This window comes from Nerophis ophidion, linkage group LG20, assembly GCF_033978795.1.
Source record: "Nerophis ophidion isolate RoL-2023_Sa linkage group LG20, RoL_Noph_v1.0, whole genome shotgun sequence".
NCBI classification, from domain to species: domain Eukaryota; kingdom Metazoa; phylum Chordata; class Actinopteri; order Syngnathiformes; family Syngnathidae; genus Nerophis; species Nerophis ophidion.
Genome location: NC_084630.1, coordinates 12,054,948 through 12,075,430, shown reverse-complemented (window position 1 = coordinate 12,075,430; position 20,483 = coordinate 12,054,948). Strand labels below are relative to the sequence as shown.

Sequence of the window (20,483 nt, the reverse complement as noted above, 5' to 3'; positions counted from 1 at the left end):
ACGATAGTTTAAAACAAATAAAGTGCACTTTTGTGCATGATGTCACACAAAATATTTCAATAAGTGTCAAATAAAAATGAGCTGCATAATAGGAAATCAAATAGTCTATGTTCTTTGGTATTTGGTAGGGACCTGCGGAGGTTATCTCCTTCTGTTGTTGACTATTTTTTTCAAACGGTTTTGATCTAGAAATAGTTTGTTGGTTTCAAGCACTCCTTATTCTCTAACGGGTGATTTTTCAAATGATGCCACATTAGCTGCAGGCGCTACTTTTTGTAACAACGCCTTTGCCGCATAATTGTCCGACATCTTCCCGCTTGAAACCAAACCACCGCCAGACGATGCACCCCGTGCTGTTTTTCTTGGGATTTGATTCTTCCTTCATTTGTTACCAGATTGGCACCCTCTTTCTCTCGTATTTCCCCCCGCACTTTACCATTAGCATCACAGCTAACGTTACCATGTCGCTACCTGTCTGCTTCTTACATACTCTATGTAAGAAGGTGCGCTTGTTTTAAGTCTCTGTGAGAAGGAGAGACAAGAAAGAGTGGGAAACGTATGCAGTGTAATGCCCGCAGCTAAAAGCAACTGCGTGAGAACGTAAACTCAAATATCACGATATAATCATTTTCTATATCGCACAGAGACAAACCCGCGATATATTGAGTAGATCCATATACCGCCCAGCCCTACCTTGAACCTGAAGTACAAGTGCTGTTTCGTTTTATGTATTTTTCCATAACGTTTCTACTCATGTGGTTTCTTCATTCATCACTCCCAAGCAACGTTTGTACATTTTCCAATGTAACTAATGGAATTCATACTTTAGGCCTTGTTTGGGCGACTTGTCCAGGGTGTACGCCGCCTTCCGCCCGATTGTAGCTGAGATAGGCACCGGTGCCCCTCGCAACCCCAAAGGGAATAGGCGATAGGAAATGGATGGATGGAGGCCATGTTTGATTTAAAGTTGTCTCGTCTGGGGGTGGCGCCAGACGTGTAATTGTCTTACAGAACACTAAGGGGCAGTGTCTCCAGAAGGAGCAACTGCAGCTGTCGTTGACTAGATACTGAATTTTATTATTGTAAACTTACCACAACAATGACATTGCCACCTTTTTTTATACTCAAACTAATCATTCGGACTCAATTTACTTTTAATGAACGTTTTACTTTATAAACCCGAGGAAATGACGTTCGAAGTTGGACTGTGCAACTTCTCAACGAGTCGCGCCAGAGAGTGCTACTATTATTTGGTCGTGGGACAAGAGAGTGCTATCGTGTAATTGTAGACAAACAGAACTGGTAAATAACTGTTGTAAATTATGCTGGTTTTAATCTCTACGCCTGAAAGATTGTTGACGGAGAATGAAAAGTGTTGAGTGTGTTGAGATGAAAAGACGTGTGTGCACGAGAAAGATTATGTGTGGGAATTGAACCTGTTGTTAGCACAAGATTGGCAATAAAAGTTAAAAATAGTATTGTGAAACTGGAAAAAAAACTCACTTATTCAGTTATTATTTTCTTAGAGCGCACCAAGATAATAAGCTCACAGTGTAAGTTTTCATGCAAACATTTATTCATTGTTGCTTTATTTCATGCAATAATATTTTGCACTTCAAGCACCATATCTGCTCTCCTGTGGTTTAGGACCCTCCTCTTCAAAAACTAACCAATCACAGCACACACCAGAGAGTATACACCAGGTTTTACTAAACCGTCACGTTTAATTTGAGTGTTTTCATGCAGATTCGTAATTTAGTCAAGCTAGCATCGTTAGCATTAGCTAATTTGCTAACATGTTTACGACTGTCCGTGTTAGTATTATTAACTTACAATGTTATTCTTTTTGTTTTGTTTGAATTTTTTAAATTCCTCAGTAAATTCGCCAAAGAGTCACTGTAGAATTATTGAGGTAGTTTAGCTGATTGGAGAGCTAGCTTCTGAAGCTGGAGGGTCCATGACAATGACTTCTGTTTTGTTTGATTTGCCGTTTTACTACGGTGTTATAGGCACCGTTTGCAAACAATTAAAATATGTATATATAAACATTTACAAAATATTTCTGTGTAAATAACTAATTTCACAACGTATATATCTGCGGCTGCAACTAATATACGTATGTAAAAATATTTTTTCTTTTAAAAATGTTGTGGGTGCTCCATAGTCCGGAAAATATGGTAAATCGCATAGCAAAATAAAACTAACTGCCAAAAAGAAGATTTATCCCAGCAGGCACAAGACATTAAAACAACGTTGAAAACTAGAATTAGGTCTTGACTCTGAGCAACTCAAACCTAATGTTTTTTGACAACGTTTAATCAATGTCGGGGTTTGACGTTGATTCGACTATTGAAATGTGTTCATTTCCAATATTCTACAATACAAAATACTACATGCTTTTTGACAACGTTTATTCAATGTCAGGTTGTGACGTTATTTGACGATCGAGAAGGTGAAATAACTGAAATCATATTTTATATTATAGTTTCTTCAAAAATATCCAGCCTTTCCTCTGATTACTTTTTCGCACACTCTTGGCATTCTCTCGATGAGCTTCGAGAGGTAGTCACCTTAAATGGTTTTCTCTTCACAGGTGCGCTCGAAGCTCATTGAGACGATGCCAAGAGTGTGCAAAGCAGTAATCGAAACAAATGGCTATTTTGAAGAAACTAGAATATAAAACATGTTTTCAGTTATTCTACCTTTTTTTGTTCACATGTGTTCATTCATAGGTGTGAGGCCTTCAGTGACAATCTACAATGTAAATGGTCATGAAAACAAAGAAAACCCATTGAAAGAGTTGAAGGTGTGTCCAAACTGTATATATAACCAATGTTGTATCAAGGCCTTGTTCCTGCCTGGATAGAGGTCCTGGAAGAGTGCTTCAGTTATGCAAATCCCACGTTTGGACCTTTTGTGTTCTATGTTTGCTAGCAAGGTTAAAATGTCAATGCAAGGATCCGCTATTGTGTTTGCAGTGGTCCAAGTTCCTCTATACTAGTGGTTCTCAAATGGGGGTACGCGTACCCCTGGGGGTACTTGAAGGTCTGCCCAGGGGTACGTGAGATTTTTTTTTTAAATATTCTAAAAATAGCAACAATTCAAAAATCCTTTATAAATATATTTATTGAATAATACTTCAACAAAATATGAATGTAAGTTCATAAACTGTGAAAAGAAATGCAACAATGCAATATTCAGTGTTGACAGCTAGATTTTTTGTGGACATGTCCCATAAATATTGCCAAGGGGTACGTGAGATTTTTTTTTAAATATTCTAAAAATAGCAACAATTCAAAAATCCTTTCTAAATATATTTATATAATAATACTTCTACAAAATATGAATGTAAGTTCATAAACTGTGAAAAGAAATGCAACAATGCAATATTCAGTGTTGACAGCTAGATTTTTGTGTGGACATGTTCCATAAATATTGATGTTAAAGATTAATTTTTTTGTGACGAAATGTTTAGAATTAAGGTTCATGAATCCAGATGGATCTCTATTAATCAATCAATCAATCAATCAATGTTTATTTATAGCCAGTGGGACGCCAGTGACTATGCTGACTATGAGAAACCTTGGAGAGGACCTCAAATGTGGGCAACCCCCCCCCGCCCCCCCCCCTCTCTAGGGGACCGAAAGCAATGGATGTCGAGCAGGTCTAACATGATACTGTGAAAGTTCAATCCATAGTGGATCCAACACAGCCGCGAGAGTTCAGTTCAAAGCGGATCCAAGAAAGCAACGAGAGTCCCGTCCACAGGAAACCATCCCAAGCGGAGGCGGATCAGCAGCGTAGAGATGTCCCCAACCGATACACAGGCGAGCGGTCCATCCTGGGTCTCGACTCTGGACAGCCAGTACTTCATCCATGGTCATCGGACCCGACCCCCTCCACAAGGGACGGGGGGACATAGGAGAAAAAGAAAAGAAACGGCAGATCAACTGGTCTAAAAAGGAGGTCTATCTAAAGGCTAGAGTATACAAATGAGTTTTAAGGTGAGACTTAAATGCTTCTACTGAGGTAGCATCTCGAACTGTTACCGGGAGGGCATCCAGAGTACTGGAGCCCGAACGGAAAACGCTCTATAGCCCGCAGACTTTTTTTGGGCTTTAGGAATCACTAATAAGCCGGAGTCCTTTGAACGCAATTACAATCCCCAAAGAGGGCACTTTAAGTGGATGATTACTTCTATGTGTAGAAATCTTTATTTAAAATTGAATCACTTGTTTATTTTTCAACAAGTATTTAGTTATTTTTATATCTTTTTTTCCTAATAGTTCAAGAAAGACCACTACAAATGAGCAATATTTTGCACTGTTAGTGGTTGTCAACCTTTTTTCAGTGATGTACCCCCTGGGAATTTTTTTTTTAATTCAAGTACTTCCTAATCAGAGCAAAGCATTTTTGATCAAGAAGTAAAATACAGCACTAGGTCATCAGTTTCTGATTTATTAAAGTGTATAACAGTGCAAAATATTGCTCATTTGTAGTGGTCTTTCTTAAACTATTTGGAAAAAAAGATATAAAAATAACTAAAAACTTGTTTAAAAATAAACAAGTGAGTCTATTATAAATAAAGATTTCTACACATAGAAGTAATCATCAACTTAAAGTGCCCTCTTTGGGGATTGTAATAGAGATCCATCTGGATTCATGAACTTAATCCTAAACATTTCTTCACAAAAAATGAAATCTTAAACATCAATATTTATGGGACATGTCCACAACAAATCCAGCTGTCAACACTGAATATTGCATTGTTGCATTTCTTTTCACAGTTTATGAACTTACATTCATATTTTGTTGAAGTATTATTCAATAAATATATTTATAAAGGATATTTAAATTTTTTGCTATTTTTAGAATATTTAAAAAAAAAAAAAAATCTCACGCACCATTTGGCATACCTTCAAGTACCCCCAGGGGTACGCGTCCCCCCATTTGAGGACCACTGCTTTAGAAGACCCTGGCCTGAAGACCGGAGGCTGCGCCCTAAAGAGTAGAGACATAGAAAGTCAGTGATGTACTGATGGGCACGGAATGTCTTAAACCATGGGTGTCAAACTCTGGCCCGCGGGCCAAATTTTCATTTGGCCCTTGAGGCAATATCAAATTAACATTGGAGCTGGCCCGCCGGTGTTATATAGCGGCGGTGTCGCTGTAACACCGCATTCACCGCTAATACTCATACTTGCTAACCCTCACCCCCTGATTTTCCAAGGAGACTCCCAAATTTCAGTGCCCCTCCAGAAAATAACCAGGGGGCAACCATTCTCCCAAATTTCTCCCGATTCCCACCTGGACAACAATATTGGGGGCGTGCCTTAAAGGCACTGCCTCAAGCGTCCACTAAAACCTTTCGTCACATCCGCTTTTCCTACGTAGAAACAGCGTGTCACCTATTTACATGACATATGTGGTTTTTACACACACACACACACACACACACACACACACAAGGATGCAATGCAACAGCCATACAGGTCACACTGAGGGTGGCCGTATAAACAACTTTAAGACTGTTACAAATATGCGCCACGCTGTGACCTAACACTAAACGAGAATGACAAGCAAATTTCGGGAGAACATCCGCACCGTAACACAACATAAACACAGCAGAACAAATACCCGGCCACCCTTGCAGCACTATCTCTTCCTGGACGCTACAATATACAAATTTATTATTAGCCTGTGGGAAAAGTTTATTTTGATATTTACCTGAGAAGGCCGCTCATAGAAAAGAGGCATTCAATTTCTATTTAAATTTGATTTGATATGCCATTGCTATTTTTAAATTATTAGTATTATTTTAAACTGGATTTTGCATGTCACTATAAAGTTATATAAGTCTTGCTTGTTCAATATTCAATGCCAAACTTGTTGGGGTCCCTATTGGGGCGGTATAGCTCGGTTGGTAGAGCGGCCGTGCCAGCAACTTGAGGGTTGCAGGTTCGATACCCGCTTTAGCCATCCTAGTCACTGCCGTTGTGTCCTTGGGCAAGACACTTTACCCACCTGCTCCCAGTGCCACCCACACTGGTTTGAATGTAAAAATTAGATATTGGGTTTCACTATGTAAAGCGCTTTGAGTCACTACAGAAAAAGCGCTATATAAAATTATAATTCAGTAATTCAGTATTAAAAGGTTAAGTTGTTCAACCTTGGCCCGCGGCTTTGTTCAGTTTAAAATTTTGGCCCACTCTGTATTAGGGGGGGGGGGGGGTGTTTGGGCTAACATTCTCGGATTTTCACTCAGACTACAATAACCGTGATGGTTTTACTTTTAACGTCCTCTACAACATGTCATCGCCCGCCTTTGCACCTTGCTATCTGCGTGCCGGCCGGACGCATGCATCTCGATGCTTCTATCGTCACACGTACGAGATTGCAAGGCATATAGTCAACAGCCATACAAGTTACACTGAAGGTTGTGATATAAACAACTTTAACACTCTTACTAATATGCGCCACACTGTGAACCCACACCAAAGAAGAATGACAAACACATTTCGGGAGAACATCCTCACGGTAACCCAACATAAATGCAACATAGCAATTACCCAGAATCCCAAGTATCCATGACATTACCAGGCTATATTTTAAACCACAACACACGGAGGGGGCGGTGGGGAGAGAGGGGGGGGGGGTTTGGGCTAACATTCTCGGATTTTCACTCAGACTACAATAACCGTGATGGCTTTACTTTTAATGTCCTCTACAACATGTCATCACCCGCCTTTACACCTTGCTGTCTGCGTGCCGGCCGGACGCATGCATCTCGATGCTTCTATCGTCACACGTACGAGATTGCAAGGCATATAGTCAACAGCCATACAAGTTACACTGAAGGTTGTGATATAAACAACTTTAACACTCTTACTAATATGCGCCACACTGTGAACCCACACCAAACAAGAATGACAAACACGTTTCGGGAGAACATCCTCACGGTAACCCAACATAAACGCAACATAGCAATTACCCAGAATCCCAAGCATCCATGACATTACCAGGCTGTATTTTAAACCACAACACACGGAGGGGGCGGTGGGGAGAGGTGGGGGGGGTGTTTGGGCTAACATTCTCGGATTTTCACTCAGACTACAATAACCGTGATGGCTTTACTTTTAACGTCCTCTACAACATGTCATCGCCCGCCTTCGCACCTTGCTATCTGCGTGCCGGCCGGACGCATGCATCTCGATGCTTCTATCGTCACACGTACGAGATTGCAAGGCATATAGTCAACAGCCATACAAGTTACACTGAAGGTTGTGATATAAACAACTTTAACACTCTTACTAATATGCGCCACACTGTGAACCCACACCAAACAAGAATGACAAACATTTCGGGAGAACATCCTCATGGTAACATAAACACAACAATGCAATTACCCAGAATCCCAAGCATCCATGACATTACCAGGCTATATTTTAAACCACAACACACGGAGGGGGCGGTGGGGAGAGGGGGGGGGGGGGTGTTTGGGCTAACATTCTCGGATTTTCACTCAGACTACAATAACCGTGATGGCTTTACTTTTAACGTCCTCTACAACATGTCATCGCCCGCCTTTGCACGTTGCTATCTGCGTGCCGGCCGGACGCATGCATCTCGATGCTTCTATCGTCACACGTACGAGATTGCAAGGCATATAGTCAACAGCCATACAAGTTACACTGAAGGTTGTGATATAAACAACTTTAACACTCTTACTAATATGCGCCACACTGTGAACCCACACCAAACAAGAATGACAAACATTTCGGGAGAACATCCTCATGGTAACATAAACACAACATAGCAATTACCCAGAATCCCAAGCATCCATGACATTACCAGGCTATATTTTAAACCACAACACACGGAGGGGGGCGGTGGGGAGAGGGGGGGGGGGGGGGTGTTTGGGCTAACATTCTCGGATTTTCACTCAGACTACAATAACCGTGATGGCTTTACTTTTAACGTCCTCTACAACATGTCATCGCCCGCCTTTGCACGTTGCTATCTGCGTGCCGGCCGGACGCATGCATCTCGATGCTTCTATTGTCACACGTACGAGATTGCAAGGCATATAGTCAACAGCCATACAAGTTACACTGAAGGTTGCGATATAAACAACTTTAACACTCTTACTAAGATGCGCCACACTGTGAACCCACATCAAACAAGAATGACAAACACATTTCTGGAGAACAGCCTCCCGGTAACCCAACATGAACGCAACATAGCAATTACCCAGAATCCCAAGCATCCATGACATTACCAGGCTATATTTTAAACCACAACACACGGAGGGCCCTGCAAGAGTCATGGATGCTTGGGATTCTGAGTAATTGTTATGTTGCATTTATGTTGTGTTACTGTCAGGATGTTCTCCCGAAATGTGTTGGTGTGGGTTCACAGTGTGGCGCATATTAGTAAGAGTGTTAAAGTTGTTTCTACCACAACCTTCAGTGTAACCTGTATGGCTGTTGACTATATGCCTTGCAGTAGTGTACGTGCGTCAGCGAAAGCCACGTACAACATGTTACTAGGCTGGCAAGCTGTGTGTACATGTTGTAGAAGGCGTCAAAGGCAACGGCTTCATAGCACGCCCTTATTATTGTCGTCTGGGTGACCATCAGCAGACAATAGTGAGAGAGGTTGCGGCTCCCATTGTCTTCTTTATTTTGTGAAACGGGTCAAAAAGGTTCTTTGAATGGTGAAAGTTGCCGACCCCTGCCATAGAGGGTCGGGTTTGCCCACATATGCGGTCCTCTCCAAGGGGTATCATAGTCATCATTGTCACCGACGTCCCACTGGGTGTGAGTTTTCCTTGCCCTGAGGATGTCGTTGAGACACTAGTGATTTAGGGCTATATAAATAATCGATTGATTGAATATAAGGTCATTAAACAGCGATTTTGTTTCTCTTCATATTTTCAGAGAGTAAGTGCGCCATGAGGAGCGATTAATATCCTCTGCAGCCGAGTGCCTCCTTCCTCGTGGGTTTTAATGGACGTTAAGACAGGAAGTGGGACCACCCGGCTCCATGGGGTTTGACAACGCCAGCAACCAGACGCTCCCCGGGGTCGCCCCCTTGAGCCTGCACATCTCCTTGCCGCTCAGCGTGCTGGTGGGCGTCATGATCCTGCTGACGGTCTTTGGAAACGTACTGGTGGTGATAGCGGTGTTCACCAGCCGGGCCCTGAGGGCGCCGCAGAACCTCTTCCTGGTGTCTCTGGCCTCGGCGGACATACTGGTGGCCACCCTGGTGATGCCCTTCTCCCTGGCCAACGAGCTGATGGGATATTGGTACTTTGGCGAGGTGTGGTGTGAGATCTATCTGGCGCTCGACGTTCTTTTCTGCACCGCCTCCATCGCGCACCTCTGCGCCATCAGCCTGGACCGCTACTGGTCCATCACGCAGGCTATCGAGTACAACCTGAAGAGGACGCCGCGCCGCATCAAGTGCATCATCTTCATCGTTTGGGTGATCGCGGCCGTCATCTCCTTCCCGCCTCTCATCACCATGGAGAAGGAGGAGAGCAAGGCGGACCCGGTTTGCAAGATCAATAACGACAAGTGGTACGTCATCTCCTCCTGCATCGGCTCCTTCTTCGTCCCCTGCGTAATCATGGTGCTGGTCTACGTCAGGATCTACCAGATCGCCAAAAAGAGGACACGGGCGCCACCGGGGGACAGGAAGCGGAGGGAGAAGTCGCCCATGGCGCCTTCGAACCAGAAGGAGAACGGCTCGGCTGCAGGCGAGGCCGAGAAGCTGAAGGAGCAGCAGGACATCGAGCTGAAGGAAGGAGTCGGCGGCAAAGAGGGCGAGGTCAACGGCGTGGACATAGAGGAGTCGTCCTCCTCCGACCACAAAGTCAAAAACCCCTGCTCCATGAAGAAGAAGGCGGCCAAGGGGAGGAGCAAAATCAAACCGGGAGACGGCGAAGTGCAGAAGAAGAGCACCAAGGGAAGTCGCTGGAAGGGGCGGCAGAACCGGGAGAAGCGCTTCACCTTCGTCCTGGCGGTGGTCATCGGCGTCTTCGTCATCTGCTGGTTCCCCTTCTTCTTCACGTACATGCTGCAGACCCTGTGCGAGTCCTGCCCCGTGCCGGACACCCTCTTCAAGTTCTTCTTCTGGTTCGGCTATTGCAACAGCGCGCTCAACCCCATCATCTACACCATCTTCAACAACGACTTCCGCAGGTCCTTCAAGAAGATCCTCTGCAGGAGGGACATGAGACGATACGGCTGACGGACCGCCGCGCTTGTAAATACTGGTATCTGCACATCTTTCATATGCGTGTGATCCGGGTGGGACTTGCTTGGAGAGCGTCGGCGTAGCGTTGAGTCAATCTTTGGACTTCTCGGCCGGTCAGTATTTTGGGCCACACTTTGAGATAAAACAAAAGTCCCAGTCATGTTTTTTTTGAAAGGGGTCTTATGATTTTTAATCAATATCTAGAACAGTTCCTTGTGGTCTACATCAGTGGTCCCCAACCACCAGGCCGTGGTTTGATTGGTAATAATTTTTTATTAATTTATTTTATTTATTTTTTTAAATTAAATCAACATAATGCAAATATATTATATTATATTTTACAGTTAAAATGCCATCAAACAGTCATACAAATCCAGTTTCCATATGAGTTGGGAAATTGTGTTAGATGTAAATATAAACGGAATACAATGATTTGCAAATCCTTTTCAACCCATATTCAGTTGAATGCACTACAAAGACAAGATATTTGATGTTCAAACTCAGAAACTTATTTTTTTTTTTGCAACTAATAATTAACTTAGAATTTAATAGCTGCAACACGTGCCAAAGTAGTTGGGAAAGGACATGTTCACCACTGTGTTACATCACCCTTTTCTTTTAACAACACTCAATAATATAGCTCGGTTGGTAGAGCGACCGTGCTAGCAACTTGAGGGTTCCAGGTTCGATCCCCGCGTCTGCCATCCTAGTCACTGCCGTTGTGTCCTTGGGCAAGACACTTTACCCACCTGCTCCCAGTGACACCCACACTGGTTTAAATGTAACTTAGATAATGGGTTTCACTATGTAAAGTGCTTTGAGTCATTAGAGAAAAGCGCTATATATATATAATTCACAATTCACAATAAACGTTTGGGAACTGAGGAAACTAATTATTGAAGCTTTGAAAGTGGAATTCTTTACCATTCTTGTTTTATGTGGAGCTTCAGCCGTTCAACATTTTACGCTTCATAATGCGCTGCACATTTTCCATGGGAGACAGGTCCGGACTGCAGGTGGGCCAGGAAAGTACCCACACTCTTTTACTACGAAGCCAGGCTGTTGTAACACTTGTCTTGCTGAAATAAGCAGGAGCGTCCATGATAACGTTGCTTGGATGACAACATATGTTGTTCCAAAACCTGTATGTACCTTTCAGCATTAATGGTGCCTTCACAGATGTGTAAGTTAGCCATGCCTTGGGCACTAATACACCCCCACACCATCACAGATGCTGGCTTTTGAACTTTGCGCCTACAACAATTTGGATGGTTATTTTCCTCTTTGTTCTGGAGGACACACGTCCTCTTTTTCCAAATATAATTTGAGATGTGGACTCGTCAGACCACAGAACACCTTTCCACTTCGTATCGGTCCATCTTAGATGATCTCGGGCCCGGAGAAGCCGGCGGCATTTCTGGATGTTGTTGATAAATGGCTTTTGCTTTGCATAGTAGAGTTTTAACTTGCACTTACAGATGTAGCGACCAACTGTAGTTACTGACAGTGGTTTTATGAAGTGTTCCTGAGCCCATATGATGATATCCTTTACACACCGATGTCGGTTTTTGATGCAGTACGGCCTGAGGGATCAAAAGTCCGTAATATCATCGCTTACGTGCAGTGTTTTCTCCAGATTCTCTGAACTTTTTGATGATTTCACGGACCGTAGATGGTAAAATCCCTAAATTCCTTGCAATAGCTTTTTGAGAAATGTTGCTCAAAAACTATTCGACAATTAGCTTACAAATTGGTGACTTGCGCCCCATCCTTGTTTTTGAATTACTTGGCATTTATGGTAAGCTGCTTTTATACCCAATCATGGCACCCAACGGTTCCCGATTAGCCTGCACACCTGTGGGATGTTCCATATAAGTGTTTGATGAGCATTCCCCAACTTTATCAGTATTTATTGCCACCTTTCCCAACTTCTTTGTCACGTGTTGCAGGCATCAAATTCTTAAGTTAATGATTATTTGCAACAACAGAAAAAATGTTTATCAGTTTGAACATCAAATATGTTGTCTTTGTAGCATATTCAACTGAATATGGGTTGAAAAGGATTTGCAAATCATTGTATTCTGTTTATATTTACATCGAACACAATTTCCCAACTCATATGGAAACGGGGTTTGTACTTAAATCAACTTAAGAAACACAAGATACACTTACAATTAGTGCACCAACCCCCCAAAAAAACTCCCTTTTTCATAACTCTAACCTTAACCGCGGGACAACTTATCAAGCATTGACCGGTTCGCAGCTACAAAAAGGTTGGGGACCGCTGGTCTACATAACACGTACCGCATCGATTTTACAGACGATCTTGAAGCCACTTTCTGACACCCTTTCAAATGAGCCGTGTTGTGGGCGGTCTTATTTAAGTGCCAAAGCCCTCCTCCAGGCCACGCCCCCTTCCTTCGACTTAGACAAACTTTATTGGTCCACAAGGGAAATTGTTCCACACAGTAGCTCACTTACAAAGGATGCTGTTGTTAGCTGCACACTACCGACAAATATAAGCTAAAACTATAAACTTTTTGTATTTTTTATTTTAGCACTCAGTCTGTCACGTAACAGAAGGCTAAAAGTAAGCGAAGGAGCATCAGAACCGAGACGATAAAGGCATCTGGAATGTTTGATGTTAATTTCCGTCCATAAAGCTTCAAGTATACAGGTTAAGTGTTATTATATTGTCCATTTTGAAAGGACTATGTGCGTCCATGCCGAAAGATTACAATATAAGTAGTCTGTTTATATCTCATCTACTTGGAGGCCGGTTGAGCTAACAATGCTACGTCGCTAACGTATTATTACACGTGTTTTCATCTATGGCAGGGGTGTCAAACATACGAACAGGTTTTACCGGCCCGCGGAATGAGTTTGCTAAATGTATAAAAATTAACCTGAAATTTTTGAATGAAAAAAAAAAAACGCTGTTCTAAATGTGTCCACTAGATGTCACAATAGCAATTCTTCTTCATATGTACAAAACAAAACACGCGATGTTCGTACATCAGTCGAGGAAACTGATCAAACTACATAAATAACATCCTGTAATTAATCTTGATAGATTGAAAATTAACACCAATGAGTTGACCGATGAACATTATCACGTAATTTATTCGGAAAATATAAATAACGACAAATAAAGATAGAATACTAAGTGTAAAAAAAAAACAACCAAAAAGATTATGATTTGTACATTTTCAGAGTGTGCTTGTTGTATTTTTAAACAAAGATCTGAAGTTGTCTTTATTTTGGAGTTATCGTGCCGTGATTTTACCAGTCCGGACCACTTGGGAGTAGATTTTTTTTCTCCTTGTGGCCCCCCGATCTAAAATGAGATTGACACCCCTGATCTACGGTGACTGGACTTACAGCTTCATTCTACCCACCGTTGCCAGGAATTGTCGAAACCGTCTCCACGATTCAATGCCGTCTTGAGTACAGCTGTCTGTTTTTGTTAGGGCTACAACTGCAAAAAATAAAAATGGCGCACTCGTGCAGGTTTTCGGATAAATCTTTACCGAGATATCTGCTGATGGAACTCAGGCTAAATACTAATTACCCCCCCCCCAAAAAAGGGGGAAAAAACATTTCAATAATTTTGACATAAAGTAAAAAAAAAAAAAAATGCAGGACTAAAGAGGATACCAAAAACATAAAAATAGGTACCAACGAGTAAGAAAAGTTGCATAATATGACCCCTTTAAGAATTACAGCTGGTCAACACACTCCAGGTGAAGGACAGCTAATAGCAATCGTCATGACGATGGAGACACTTAAAAAAAAATGGGACACCCTGAGGACCGACGTCTTCTGCAGTGGACATTAATCTTTCACATAACAGTACAGGCCAAAAGTTTGGACACACCTTCTCCTCATTCAATGCGTTTTATTTATTTTCATGACTATTTACATTGTAGATTGTCACTGAAGGCATCAACACTATGAATGAACACATGTGGAGTTATGTACTTAACAAAAAAAGGTAAAACATCTTCTTCCGCTTATCCGAGGTCGGGTCGCGGGGGCAGCAGCCTAAGCAGGGAAACCCAGACTTCCCTCTCCCCAGCCACTTCGTCTAGCTCTTCCCGGAGGATCCCGAGGCGTTCCCAGGCCAGCCGGGAGACATAGTCTTCCCAACGTGTCCTGGGTCTTCGCCGTGGCCTCCTACCGGTTGGACGTGCCCTAAACACCTCCCTAGGGAGGCGTTCGGGTGGCATCCTGACCAGATGCCCGAACCACCTCATCTGGCTCCTCTCGATGTGAAGGAGCAGCGGCTTTACTTTGAGTTCCTCCCAGATGGCAGAGCTTCTCACCCTATCTCTAAGGGAGAGCCCCAAACTCATTTCGGCCGCTTGTACCCGTGATCTTATCCTTTCGGTCATGACCCAAAGCTCATGACCATAGGTGAGGATGGGAACGTAGATCGACCGGTAAATTGAGAGCTTTGCCTTCCGGCTCAGCTCCTTCTTCACCACAACGGATCGGTACAACGTCCGCATTACTGAAGACGCCGCACCGATCCGCCTGTCGATCTCACGATCCACTCTTCCCCCACTCGTGAACAAGACTCCTAGGTACTTGAACTCCTCCACTTGGGGCAGGGTCTCCACCCCAACCCGGAGATGGCACTCCACCCTTTTCCGGGAGAGAACCATGGACTCGGACTTGGAGGTGCTGATTCTCATTCCGGCCGCTTCACACTCGGCTGCAAACCGATCCAGTGAGAGCTGAAGATCCCGGTCAGATGAAGCCATCAGGACCACATCATCTGCAAAAAGCAGAGACCTAATCCCGCGGCCACCAAACCGGAACCCCTCAACGCCTTGACTGCGCCTAGAAATTCTGTCCATAAAAGTTATGAACAGAATCGGTGACAAAGGACAGCCTTGGCGGAGTCCAACCCTCACTGGAAACGTGTCCGACTTACTGCCGGCAATGCGGACCAAGCTCTGGCACTGATCATACAGGGAGCGGACCGCCACAATAAGACAGTCCGATACCCCATACTCTCTGAGCACTCCCCACAGGACTTCCCGAGGGACACGGTCGAATGCCTTCTCCAAGTCCACAAAGCACATGTAGACTGGTTGGGCAAACTCCCATGCACCCTCAAGAACCCTGCCGTTAGGGTTAGGGTTAACCCTAACCCTAATCCTGGTCGTGGAACTGTGGACCAGCTCTATAACTGAAAACATGTTTTATATTTTAGTTTCTTCAAAATAGCCACCGTTTGCTCTGATTACTGCTTTGCACACTCTTGGCATTCTCTCCATGAGCTTCAAGAGGTAGTCACCTGAAATGGTTTTCACTTCACAGGTGTCATAGTTTTGATGCCTTCAGTGACAATCTACAATGTAAATAGTCATGAAAATAAAGAAAATGCATTGAATGAGAAGATGTATCCAAACTTTCGGCCTGTACTGCATAATAACCTGACAGGGTGTACCCCGCGTACCGCCCGAATGCAGCTGAGATAGGCTCCAGCACCCCCCGCCACCCCAAAGGGGACAAGCGGTAGAAAATGGATGGAGTAGAAAAAGAGCAGGGGTCGGCAACCCGCGGCTCTTCGACCACTCTGATGTGGCTCAGCCGCATACCTGCCGACCGCCCAGGGAAATCCGGTAGAGTTCCAAATTTTAGTGTCTCTATCAGAAATCGCCCGTGTAAACATTTTTCGATTTTCACCCAGACATCACCTTTGAGGGCGTGCCGTGATGCCAATGCCTCTTAAAACTTTCTCTACATGTCATCACACCAGAATTTTCACCATGCTATCTCCGTCACATTTTGGATGCGACCTCTATCTGAGCGCATACTTGTTCATCAGCCATACAGGTCACACTGAGGGCTGTGATGTAAACAACTTTGGCACTCTTACTAATATGCGCCACACTGTGAACCCACACCAAACAAGAATGATTATCACATTTCAGGAGAACATCCGCACTATAACCCAACATAAACACGACAGAACAAATACCCAGAATACCCAGCTACCACCAACCCAACACCGCCCACCTCAACCGACGCACGGAGGGGTGGCGGGGTTGGTGGTAGCTGGGTATTCTGGGTATTTGTTCTGTCGTGTTTATGTTGGGTTATCAATCAATCAATCAATCAATGTTTACTTATATAGCCCTAAATCACTAGTGTCTCAAAGGGCTGCACAAACCACTAGGACATCCTCGGTAGGCCCACATAAGGGCAAGGAAAACTCACACCCAGTGGGACGTCGGTGACAATGATGACTATGAGAACCTTGGAGAGGAGGAAAGCAATGGATGTCGAGCGGGTCCAACATGATACTGTGAAAGTTCAATCCATAATGGATCCAACACAGTCGCGAGAGTCCAGTCCAAAGCGGATCCAACACAGCAGCGAGAGTCCCGTTCACAGCGGAGCCAGCAGGAAACCATCCCAAGCGGAGGCGGATCAGCAGCGCAGAGATGTCCCCAGCCGATACACAGGCAAGCAGTACATGGCCACTGGATCGGACCGGACCCCCTCCACAAGGGAGAGTGGGACATAGAAGAGAATGTTATAGTGTGGATGTTCTCCTGAAATGTGTTTGTCATTCTTGTTTGGTGTGGGTTCACAGTGTGGCGCATATTAGTAAGCGTGCTAAAGTTGTTTAAACGGCCATCCTCAGTGTGACCTGTATGGCTGTTGAATAAGCACGCCTTGCAGTCTCTTACGTATGTCTGCAAAAGCCTGGTAAAACATTTCTTTGGGCTGGCAAGCTATTTTTACAAGCTGTAGAGGGCGCTAGCGGTAGTGCCATCATTGTACGCCCTTATTTTTGTTAAATGGGTAAACACCAGCGGACATTTGAGGGAATAATTACTCTGAAATTTGGAAGTCTCCCGGGAAAATTGGGAGGGTCGGCAGGTGTGACGCTGTCGAGTGGCATTCATATAAAATTCGCGGGCCGCACTAACATTTCATTTTCATATTAAGGGTCTGAGACCCTTGGTTTATACATAGCACAAAGCAGAAAAAAACTCTGTATGCAGTATTATTTCATCATGTGGCTCCCATTGTTTTCTTTACTTTGTGAAACGGGTCAAAATGGCTCTTTGAGTGGTAAAGGTTGCCGACCCCTGAAATAGAGCAACAACACATCTCCCGTCCAAAGGCAAAACCTAGTAACTCACTTCTAGCTGTTTTTTTTCAGAAAACAAAGGAAAATCAATCTATCTTGATGCTGTCTTACAAAAGATCTACAAAGTCATCAAAGGTATAGATGTTTTCTTCAGCTTTCATTTTCTTGCCGATTGAGCCATGGATTGAATCTGCTCTCATGAACGTGTGCCCTTTCTCCAGATATTTTATCACAATCTCGGGTGGGCCCCATTCTGCGTCCAGTTTTTATTTTGACCTCCACAGTTATCCGCCCAAAAGAGTATGCAAGGGGAAGAATCAAGAACAATACATTTAATGAAGGTGCTCGCAACGTCGAACCACGGACTCGGACTTGGAGGTGTTGATTCCCTGTCGGCTTTATTATAAGAAAATGGAAGAGTTTGGGAACAACAGCAACTCAGCCACCAAGTGGTAGGCCACGTATACTGGCACAGAGGGGTCAGCGGATGCTGAAGTGCATAGTGCAAATACAGTCAGTTGCTAAAGAGCTCCAAACTTCATGTCTCCCGTCCAAAGGCAAAACCTAGTAACTCACTTCTAGCTGATTTTGAGAAAACAAAGGAAAACCAATCTATCTTGATGCTGTCTTACAAAGATCTACAAAGTCATCAAACGTATAGATGTTTTCTTGAACTTTCATTTTCTTGCCGATTGAGCCATGGATTGAATCTGCTCTCATGAACGTGTGCCCTTTCTCCAGATATTTTATCACAATCTCGGGTGGGCCCCCATTCTGCGTTTGCACATTCTGCGTCCAGTTTTTATTTTGACCTCCACAGTTATCTGCCCAAAAGAGTATGCAAGGGGAAGAATCAAGAACAATACATTTAATGAAGGTGCTCGCAACGTCCTGGGCCAATCTTCCAAATATCCCCTCGTGCCATAATATCACATAATCAGGTTGACCGTCGGCCCCCATTCGTGCAAATGTCTCATTAACGACAATAAGGCGACTGACAAAGAAGCTCCGATGGGTCCCTTGAGATACTAGGTTTTTCTGTTGTATCTACGCGGTTATGTGGTAGTTGCTAGGTAACAGCTTACTTACGGAACAAGTTACAATATCGCATACACTAATGTAAAGCATATCACCTAGGAACTCCAAAATTTTTATCAGCTCAGTTTTGACCAAAATTTAGTTACTGGGTTTTGCCTTTGGACGGGAGTGCTTTTATCGGAGCTTTTAGATGCAAGTTGACATAATCCGATAACGGCCCCACGTCCGACATCAATATCGGATCAGGACACTTATTACATGCACACCCGAGTCCAATACAAGTACTGGAACAAAAAACAAAACAAACCAAAAAAGTTTATCAGCTCAGTTTTGACCAAAATTGAGTTACTGGGTTTTGCCTTTGGACGGGAGAAATGTCCACTGTACATGGAGTTGCAAATATGATTTTCTTTTTTTTTTTTTTTTGAAATGATGCTCACTATGACTGTATATTACTTTGTGTCATGCCTTGAAATGCTGCATCCCCTCAAACATTGCAGGGTGGGGGTACCCACCTCCACCCCCCCATCCCGCCACGTTTCATGCCACAGTCTGAGAGGCTTTTACAAAACGAGCTTCACACGCGCCATTAGCTCCATTTCTTTGAATTTGAAAAAAAAAAAAAAAAAAAAAACTATCTCTGACAGCTTCAACACGGAGCCCAATAACACTCAGCAGTAATTGTATTTGTACATTGATGTTTTTTTTTTTTTTTTTTGATTTTTTTTTTTATATATATAATTAGGTGGATGGCATTTCTCTTATTTCACTTCCGCCTCATTATTGTCATGGATACTGAATTGTGCCATTTTGTACAATATGAACATTGGTTGCAATGGTGTTAACAATGGTGATCAAAATACGGGGGAAAATAAAAACCCATATCCAGAGCAGATTGTATTATCAATATGGTGATGTGAATTTATTTGAACGGAGGAAAAACTGCAGAAATGGAAGACATTATTTTATCTACAAATGTTCCCATGTTGTTATGCTGCCGATTCCGATACCGATCATCCACGAATAAAACCGGCTGAGATTTTTATTTAATTTATTAATGCTATTGAGAGTTTACTAATATCAACACTATTTTAACTAATTCCTAATTCTTTATTTTGTGTAATTTGTGGATCAAACCATTCAAATAGTACACAAACTACTATTTATTATTCATTTGAATCATTTTTGCTCTCATAGTCCTCCTGTGTTTAGGTAAATATTCTCAGTTTTCAAACATAAATATTTTGTGAATATATACACATCGATCATATACTGATACTACCCTTGGTATCATCACCACCTATTTATGGATCGATGTGCCCTCCTCCTACATGTACACTACACAATCAACAGTGTTGTTGTTTCATTCAGTGTTTCTTAACCAAGTGCCCAAAATATATCTGTTTCTCAGCTGTGGTTCGTAAGGCCCTCGGCGGTACTTACTTGTAATACACTTTTTGACAACTTGTGGCAGTCTGGATAAAGAAGTTTCTTAAGCGCAAAAAAATATGACTAAAGTGGTGAATCTGTATTTTCGTTTGCATTTTTATTTCATTGACAGTTTAGTTAAAAAAAAAAAAAATTGATAATTAAATGAGTTTATTTTAGTACAACGTAATTGTATGTACATTTATTTTTTGTCAGTTATTTATGAGTCATTTCTTATGCAGTGTATTCGTAAATAATATTTCTAAACAACCCGATTTAAATGTAACACAGGGTAATATTTGAGTGGTCCCCAAGCTCTCGACCAAGCCTATTCAACTAAGTTGTTTTGGGGACCACATTTCCAAAAAACTTGGGACCAGGTGTCCGGACTTCTCCTTTTACTATTAGTCTTATTTTGTATATTCCTTAAAATCGTCGTCCTCTACAGTAGACATTGGATTTTGGTGTATTTATTTTGTCAGACTTACAAGAGCTGTTTTTAAGAATCTGCCGCAAAAAAAGTGAGTCAAGTTTTTGGTACTGGACTTGCAGGCCACCAGTTAAATAGACCAGTGTTTTTTGACCATAGGGCTGGGGCCCATTGTTGGGCAAAGAGCGCCCCCTCAAAGGCCGAATGGGCCGC

The 20,483-nt window shown here is 42.9% G+C and overlaps 1 protein-coding gene across 2 annotated transcripts in view; it reads left to right on the top strand.

The window, feature by feature from the left end:
* adra2a (adrenoceptor alpha 2A) overlaps positions 1–19,319 on the top strand; it is a 22,424-nt gene extending 3,105 nt beyond the window's left edge. The window contains exons 2-3 of one of the 2 annotated variants that reach the window (XM_061880479.1): positions 8,940–9,581; positions 9,651–19,319. In XM_061880479.1, the coding sequence (XP_061736463.1) occupies positions 9,046–9,581; positions 9,651–10,254 (1,140 nt within the window). In that variant the 5' untranslated portion in view covers positions 8,940–9,045 and the 3' untranslated portion in view covers positions 10,255–19,319. Of the gene's footprint in view, positions 1–8,939 lie in introns of both variants that reach the window. The other variant, XM_061880478.1, reaches the window with a different exon arrangement.
* Positions 19,320–20,483: the final 1,164 nt, after the last annotated feature.